The sequence below is a fragment of the Balaenoptera acutorostrata genome, chromosome 3 (genome assembly GCF_949987535.1).
Source record: "Balaenoptera acutorostrata chromosome 3, mBalAcu1.1, whole genome shotgun sequence".
NCBI classification, from domain to species: Eukaryota; Metazoa; Chordata; class Mammalia; order Artiodactyla; family Balaenopteridae; genus Balaenoptera; species Balaenoptera acutorostrata.
Genome location: NC_080066.1, coordinates 60,302,893 through 60,312,138, shown reverse-complemented (window position 1 = coordinate 60,312,138; position 9,246 = coordinate 60,302,893). Strand labels below are relative to the sequence as shown.

The window sequence follows — 9,246 nt, the reverse complement described above, 5'->3', positions numbered from 1 at the left end:
CTTCTCATTAGTCATTATGATGTTTTTCCTATGCAAAAATAAAACTGACAAAATTGCAGCCTACTGTGACTCATGTTTCAATAAGCCAAAAGAAGATTTCTATAAAATGTATTTACATGTAAAATTTTAAAGTAATAGTAGTGGAGATATAATAAGAGGGATCGGGGATATATACATGCTATGACAGCCAACTGGCAATTTAAACTCATCGAACGAGGAGACTTTCACTCACTAAATAGCATTAAACACCTGCCTAAAATAAAAGGCAAATTAGACAGGATCCCTTCTGCCTTCCAAAGAGTGTTGAATTGAACTTAGACCTGTTACTTACTATAAATAAATAAGGCATCTGTTCTCTCAAGAGCTAAGAGTTTGAAATCGAATATAAGATTTCTGTCAGTATTTTCTTCCTGGTCATAGCTGAGTCAGGGACATTAGAGATGAAATTTTTTTTTTTCTGTTTTTGTTTTTTTATTTTTTTAGTTTTTTGAATTTTATTTATTTTTTTATACAGCAGGTTCTTATTAATCATCAATTTTATACACATCAGTGTATACATGTCAATCCCAATCGCCCAATTCATCACACCACCACCCCCACCTGCCACTGCTTTCCCCACTTGGTGTCCATACGTTTGTTCTCTACATCTGTGTCTCAATTTCTGCCCTGCAAACCAATTCATCTGTACCATTTTTCTAGGTTCCACATATATGCATTAATATGCGACATTTGTTTTTCTCTTTCTGACTTACTTCACTCTGTATGACAGTAGAGATGAAATTTTAACTTGTCTACCTGTGATACATGATACTGTATTGAATAAGTAAGTAGTAATAGGCCAAGACCAGATTACGTCTAAAGGCCCTTGCAACACTAATATTCTAGTACTGTAATTGTTGGAATGAAAGAGATAAAATTGAAACATCACAGGTATGTAACAATGTACTTATACATAATTACAATACCACCTTTAATCTTAGAAGATGGTTTTCTCACAGAACAATTTAGTAGTATCCACAGACGTGTTCTTAAAATGGGATTCACTTAGTTGTCATGGACACTTCTAAGATCAAAGATAAAAAGATGCTACCAGAATTTATATAGAAGGTGGTTCTATTAATTGTGGGGAAAAGTGGACAAAAGGATTGAAATGAATGTTAAGGATATGCTACTGCATGTCGACACGAGTTATCTATTGTATGATTTCATGATGGAAGGTAGGCTGTAAAAATAGTTAATAATTATTCAGTTTACGCATCTACAAAACAAAGTAAGCCTTAAAGGAGTTCCCAATTCCCATTTTTCATTTTTTAAAAATGTTGGTTATAGAAAAGCAGCATCACATTCAATCATTATCATACCAAGTAGTCAGCTTATTTAATACAGCAATATATTATACTTAAGATTAGCTCTTACCCAATGAATACAGGAGAGAATTTTTAAATGTGTACCTTTACCAAATGAAATCAGTCTTCAAATACAACAGGAATTTTCCAGCACAGTCAAAAGATGAACTTAACTGTTGATTACAAAGCAGAATTATTTGACAGGATATAAACATTAGATTTTTACTAGTACAGTTTAGATAATATTTTGTGCTGCTATTTTTAAAAGATCAAATGTTATTCAGCCAGTTATTACTTCAGTCATGCAGGTAGATGTTCTAATGGGCAAGCTATTACGATAAACTGATGTTAGTGTCTGTTAATCTGTTGAAGCTTGCATCAAATTTTAAACAAAATTTACATTTTCATAATTTTATGGGCGCCATAAGAGATATGTGCCTTTTAACTAAATTCCTACTACAGCCCCTAGGGAAGTGTCACTTATTTGTGTTTCCAATATGAATTGGTACTGTTATATTTGCCCATTTATAGATAACTGGAACAAAAAGCCCAAGAGATCCAACAATTGAAACCAGAAGAAAAGTCCACAGAAACATCCGATCAAGAACCTGGGCTATGAATTTCCAATCTTCAACAACCTGTATCAAAAACAAAACAAAACAAAACAAAAAAAACCATGTTAAATAATTAAGACACAAAATCCGTAAATTTACACGTCCACCTGTAATATAAGTGGGTTCTTTTGATAGAATTTTAATAAACTATAGTACTTAGATATTTTATAATAAACTTTAAAACATCTTTTTAATTCTTACTATATACCATTATCTTTATTACTTGTTTGGCCCAGTAGTGTTTACTTATTTTAATTTTTAAAGATAATCCAGCCTGAAGTTAATTTCATGACAAATTAAAAGTTGGTTCAAAAAAAAAAAAAAGTTAGTTCAGAATAATATATATTCAACAGCTGTTAATCTTCCTCACCTCACCTGCTTTATTTTCCTAGTATTTCCTAGGGACCATTTTAACCTAAGCTCATGAGTTCAGAGCTTCTGGTGAGCTCATTCCCTCCCTGTTTTCGCAGCGCAAGCAGGGAGCTGGCTCAGCAGGTGTGAGTGACCTCAAGGAAAGGGCAGGCTGAGACCAGGCCCCGAGCACCATAGGCTCCCTCCCACCAGGCCACTTCCTTGACCACAAGTTTCCCTAGCCCCTGTTCTCTATGAAGCACCGGGTCTTCTACAGGAACTGTGCCTCACGTTTCAGGATAATGCAGAATTTAGAGGATTATAAACACCCTACTGCTTCTCTACTTATAAGTTTTTCCCCTGAAAATAAACCCCATTTACTGGCCCTCTTGGAAGGACCCCGGATCCTTTTGCACAACACTTCGCAGACATTCATTAAATCCCATCTCAATCCATATCATTATCTAATATCTGTATTTTTAAAAATTTATTTATTTTTGGCTGTGTTGTGTCTTCGTTGCTGTGCACGGGCTTTCTCTAATTGCGGCGAGCGGGGGCTACTCTTTGTTGTGGTGCACGGGCTTCTCATTGTGGTGGCTTCTCTTGTTGTGGAGCATGGGCTCTAGGCATGCAGGCTTCAGTAGTTGCAGCACACAGTCTCAGTAGTTGTGGCTCGTGGGCTCTAGAGCACAGGCTCAGTAGTCGTGGCGCACGGGATTAACTGCTCTGCGGCATGTGGGATCTTCCCGGACCAGGGCTCGAACCTGTGTCCCCTGCATTGGCAGGCGGATTCTTAACCACTGCGCCACCAGGGAAGCCCCTAATATCTGTATTTTTTAAGACTCTGTTGATAGCTTCACCTTATAAACTAATTATACTTACACCAAATAGAAACTTTATGATCCACAAGCATTAAAAGTTTCTTAGATTAAAACAACATTGTAAATCAACTATATATACTTCAATAAAAATTTTTTAAAAGTTTATTAGAAACATATGTCAAATGTCCCTTTCGGGGGAGGGCTGTTATTTTACCGGATTCATTCCACCTGCTTACTACCACGCCTGCTAGAAATTTTTCCATTTAAAAAATCTTTAGAGATTAGAATTCATATACATTTTTTATTCTAGGTACTATTTTATTATTTTTTTATTATATTAGTTTCAGGTGTACAACATAGTGATTCTAAATTTTTATAGATTATACTCCATTTAAGTTATTATAAAATATTGGCTATATTCCCTGTGCTGTACAATATATCTTGATAGCTTTTTTATATATAGTAGTTTGTACCTCTTAGTCCCCTGCCCCTACCTTTCCCCCCTCTTTCCTTTCACCACTGGTAACCACTAGTTTGTTCTCTATATCTGTGAGAGAATTCATATAATTTTAATGTGACTATTCAAAGTAAATTCAATTATGAAAATAGTACTATAGTCATAGCTTTAAAAATATTATACAATAGAAATAAAGAATAGTGACAAGACTGAAATATTACATGTTTTGAAAGAAAACTCCACTTCAATATGATCACATTAATAAGATGTATTCATAGTTCAATTCTTGCATTTTAAATATTAACCTTAAATAAGGAGCCAGTGAGTTATTTTTCTATAATAAAGTTTTAAGCAAATTTTTGTTTTTAAGCAAATGAAGCATATTAAGTACTACACTAAGCTTCACTTGTACACGTTGATGTATAATATATAACACCTGAGAATACCTTAATGCTTTTGATTTCGCTAACATTCTTATAAGTGAACAAGAAGATTTATTCTAGAAAAATATCTTGGCTGTATTTATGAAGGCTCCATTAGACTCATCTTTAAAAAATGAAATCACTTTTGATAAACTATAATGCAGTTGTGCCTGCAGATTACTATAGAATCCAGAAACAAAGTTACTGAAGATCAAATTAAAAGTTAATCATGTCAGAGCCAAAAACCAAACAGCAGGATTACTATGCCTTAGAATAACAGAACAGTCAGCATAACACAAAGTGTTTTCAAAAGTCATCCAAGATGCTGATGGGGGAAAAGGAGACGTGAGATTTGTGTACATGCCACATTTTGCAGATGTTTTAACTGAAATGTTAGTAAAGATCTTTTACAGAACAGTGTGTCAACATCTCTGGCCCTCAGTCTATGCTTAGTCTAAAGGGTCATGCTGTTTGCCCGACTTAGAATCAAAACAGATCTGCATTTGTGAATATACGCGGTCACAGACCTCACGGACATCATTCTCCTTCATGACGTGTCTTGTGATGTAGCGAATGGAATCAAGTGCAGCTTCCAGTGTGTTTCTAGAAGATTTTGGTCCACGGCTGCTCTCAGTTTCCTCCTTCTGACTGAAGCACCTATCTACATGACTTCGCATGCAAAGCAGTGTCGGAAGCTTCTGAAGAAATATCTTGCGGACCCACGGAGCCATAGCGTTATGTGTTGAGGAAGAACGGTGATGGATGTTGATAGCAAAGACAGTGACCATGATGGATAGTGTCACAAAAATCATGGTAAACACCAGGTACTCTCCAATCAGAGGTATGACTTTGGAAGATGAGGGTATGATCTCTTCAATAACAAGAAGGAAGACAGTCAGAGACACAAGTACTGAAGTGCAGAGACAAATCTTTTCACCTTCATTTGAAGGAAGATAGAAGACAAGTATGGTTAAAAACGAGAGCCCAATACAGGGTATAATAAGGAACAAGGTATAAAAGAGAGGCAGACGCTTAATTACAAATGAGTAAGTGATGTAAGGATACCAGCAACAGCTGTCGGTTCTGTTTCCTTTGCTTCCTGTTGCGCTCACAATTTCCCATTCTCCATTATCAAAAAAATCTCTCTTGTCAACATCTTGGTCCTCCAAAATTATATCAACCTGTGATCCATCGTAAGTCCAAGAACCAAATTTCATGGAACAGTTTTGGAGATCAAATGGGAAAAATGTGACATCAATGGTACAGGAACTTTTGTAGTTTGCCGGTGGAGTCCAGGTAACAGTGCCGTCGTACCTGACGACAGTTTTCGTACTGGCCCCTTCAAAACGTCCATCTGCACTGAAATACACACATGCACAGTAACAATGCAGAGATTAAACAACCCGGGCGTGCGTTTTACAAGCCTAATATGAAAGAAAACCTATACCATAGCATGAAATACTTTTAAAATTATTACACTTGAGATATACCTGCTCCACGTAGAGGATTCTAGTTTAAGGACACTGCCCTTAAATATCTAACTCTATTGAAACTAAACCCCTATTTCCATATCTACTCCAGGACTGACAGGTCTATATTCACAGAATCCTGAGATTCAAGTGGCTGAAATGATTTCACTTTGATTACACACAAAATGTAATTAGGCTATTTATAACAATGGATGTGCACAGAGCCAGAACCTGAATCCACATTCCTAGACGCCCCCCTCTCCCCTCAGTGCTCTTCTCCCTCCATGACAGATACTGGATGCTTCCTACTCTGACAGGGAAAGAACAATAGCCCCAAGCTGGGCACAGCCCTGGAAAACAGCTGTCCCTCTCTAACTCTGCCATCATGTGAACTCACGCACTGGAGAAGTCTAGCAGGAAACATCACCACCAACGTGAGCTATCTTCGAAATATTGTTCTCTATCTTAAAATTCATGTGACTTTTGCACACTCCTATGTAATATATCCCTGTTAAATATAAAAATGTTTGCAATGACTTAGAGTAAAATGATGCTCCAGGAAGCTGCATCTTGCTTTGTTCACTCCTTGCATGCAGCTTTGTTCACTCCTTCCATGTTGAGAAGCATGGAGGTAAAGGTTTGAAAAGTGAAAGATATTTTTTGCTTAGCATTTGCTCTGTCCTCATGTCAATGCCTTCTTGCAAACAAGACAAAGTGCATTAGGATAAGCACAAATTCCCAGAAACGTCCTGGAGTGGTTGGTCCTAGAAAAAAATGAAACTGGCATCCAGAAGTATCCTCTCCCCTAAGTTAAAAACCATCCTCAAAACATACTTAGGTAGAATACCTATAAATATGAGTTAATAATTAATACAACGTTCCTCATTGTGGGAAAATTATTATACAGTATTTAAAGCAAAATTAGAAGGATGCACATTTAAACATAAAGTATGACCTTAACTATTTTTAACCATTACCAAAAAATCTGGAAGGCAGTCTGCCAAATATGTAGTCTAGAAAATAAGAGTGTAAATGGGGATGTCAGGCTACTCCCCACGCACCACGTGTGAGCTGTGTGATCCTGGACAAGTATAACTATCTTTGGCCTCCATTTTCTCATCTGTCAAATAGATGTGATCGTACCTAGTTCATAAGGTTATCTTGAGAACTGAATGAATAAAGATAAGGCACCGAGCACAATGCCAGGCACAGAGTAAGTCCACCATACGTGTAAGTTTATAACAGTGGTTGCCACCAAGTGATGGGATAATGGGATTGATTATATTCCCCCCAACTTCCTTATACCTTTTTGGACTTCCCAAATGCTTTACAAATTTTTGAAATCCAAGAACACTTTTATGATCAGAAAACAATATACCAAAAAAGGGAGAGGATCCACAGAACCTATTTGTAGGTTCATGAAATGAGAGAACACAAGACTAAGTCCTGTGACTTCATAGCTAAACAATTTTCAAAAGGAAGAAAAAATTACTAGTGCCTAATAGTAATACAATTGTTTTCTTTTGAAAACAGAAAATAGTATTCTGGATATAACTTACTTATCAAACAAAACAATGTCTGGAGTCCAGAGAGAGTCTGAAGGGACTCGTATAACTTTTATTCCACTGTAGTCATCAGGGTTCCATCTCAATTTTACATCTATCCATTCCTTTAAAACAAAGAAACCTGACTCAATTTCAATACAATTAACAGTCAAAAACAGTGAAAACTATACTCTTTGCCAAATCCAGACATTTTAGACACGAAGTCACCTCTACTCCCAATAAAGAAAACTCACCTCCACGTCCTTCTTATGGGCACTGGAGGATATAGCCCTGTCCCCTCATGTGGTGGCTCTAGCCATGGTCCTCAGGAGACACAGGCGAGGACCAGAGCTGGGTACGTTCATGGATCTGCTTAACACCTCTTCTCCCACCAGCTGACCATGCCCAGGAGCGGCAGCCATGGGCACCTAAGGTCCAGGTTCAAGGGAAACATTCTCTTTTCTAGCTGTCTTGTCAATGACTGGCTGGACTGGTCATGCAAAGAGCACTTGGATTTATTACACATTCCACATAGTTAAACACCTTGTCCCACCTCCACACAGTAACAATTCTGTGATCACGTCAAGACTTGCACCCCAAGGAAAGCACACATGTCTTTCAGGAATTTGGGGTTAGGAAACTGGCAGTAGGTACTAAAAATCAGGAATAATAAAGAACAAACAAAGGGAAGCACTCAGCAGCAGTTGGGGACATCTGGTCCAGAAAGAAAAGAAGTCCTTTATATAAGAGGGACTATGAACATAAAAATAAATCATTACATTCTTGCCTGTTCCCATCTCACTTAGAATAAAAGCCAAAATCCTACAGTGGCCTAGAAGCCACTACTCATAACCTATGCTAGGAACACCCGTCGGCCTCCTGTTGCTTCACTGACCTCATCTCCTACACCTGTCCCATGGCCACTCACCTCCAGCCAGCTGGCTTCTTTGCTGCTCCCTGAACACGCCAGGCACCCTCCAGCCTCAGGACCTTTGCACGTTTGTGTCCCTCTGCCTGGAACAGTCCTCCCCTAGATACTCACATAGCTTGCTTCTCCCCCTCTTTCAAGTCTTTGTGCAAATATTACCTTCTCAGTGGTACTTCCCCTGCCCATCCTATTTAAAAGTACAGTCCCCGACACTCCCTATCCACTTTCCCAGTGTATTTTTCTCCAAGCTTATCAGCTTGAAAGGTACTATACAACTTCCTATTTATTCCCCCCATTGGAATGAAGTTCCTTGAGGGCCTAGACTTTTGTCTGTTTTGTTCACTGCTGTTTCCCCAGTGCCCAGAACAGTGCCTGGCATAGAGCGGGCACTCAAATAATATTAACTGAATGAATACAAGACTCCATCTACCTCATCCTTCTGCCTCCTGCCAGTCCACCAAGACCAGATACTCATGCTACAAACCCTGTGATAACAGTGGCATCAGTCAACAGTTGGGTGGCCCTCTGAATTTTATACATACCTGCTTCAACCAGACATTGGTTGTCATTAACTGATTTTTCTCATCCTATGAAATAAAAATTTAAATAAGGCTGATTATTTCAATTACAGAAACAATAATTCTTTCAATAAGAATTTTCTCAGTTTTATATAAACACTCCTCTCTATATAGCACCTACGTTCTGTTCATCAATCCGGTTCTCTAGAAAAGCAGGATCTTTTTTCCAGCCTAATTTCACATTATTCCTTCCAACATACTCTGTATTTCAGATAAGCTGCCCGAAAGGACACCACTGGCATTTTTAGATTTAATATTAATAGTCTCAGCTACTACATTTCCTCAAATCTAAGATGCAATCTAAGAATCACAACATTATTTTATGTACTTAGCACTAAGAAAGAAAAAGGCTGATAATGAATTGTAAGTTGTCATTAATTATAAGACGTCTTGACTTCAGAAGTGCTAAAATGTGCATCTTACAATCGGTGAGATACAACGTGTGCATTCTTGAGGGACTATAATTTGTTATTTGCTTCTGCTGAGGCACATATTTGAATCTCTCCATGGAGCTGTTACGTAGAAAAAAATATGGAGGTCAGAGCCTTGAATGGCAACTTCATAAAGCTTTTACATCCTACATTTCTAGAGAACCAGGGGTCCTTGCTACTTACACCTTCCTGCTGTCTTACCTTCACTTACGCCAGTCCTTCACTGAATTTTCAAGGCCTAATTAAAGTGATAACTCTTTCATTAAGTTTTACTGAAATATCATG

General features: G+C 37.7%; 1 protein-coding gene across 4 annotated transcripts in view; it reads right to left on the bottom strand.

The window, feature by feature from the left end:
- Window positions 1-36: 36 nt before the first annotated feature.
- Window positions 37-9,246, bottom strand: part of CHRNA5 (cholinergic receptor nicotinic alpha 5 subunit) — a 62,347-nt gene continuing 53,137 nt past the window's right edge. Inside the window, exons 3-7 of one of the 4 annotated variants that reach the window (XM_057543747.1) lie at window positions 8,495-8,539; window positions 7,040-7,149; window positions 5,077-5,370; window positions 4,539-4,740; window positions 38-1,984 (exon numbers count right to left, since the gene is read on the bottom strand). In XM_057543747.1, coding sequence (XP_057399730.1) covers window positions 1,823-1,984; window positions 4,539-4,740; window positions 5,077-5,370; window positions 7,040-7,149; window positions 8,495-8,539 — 813 coding nt within the window. In that variant the 3' untranslated portion in view covers window positions 38-1,822. Of the gene's footprint in view, window positions 1,985-4,538; window positions 5,371-7,039; window positions 7,150-8,494; window positions 8,540-9,246 lie in introns of all 4 variants that reach the window. The other 3 variants (XM_028164325.2, XM_007173433.3, XM_007173432.2) reach the window with 3 other exon arrangements.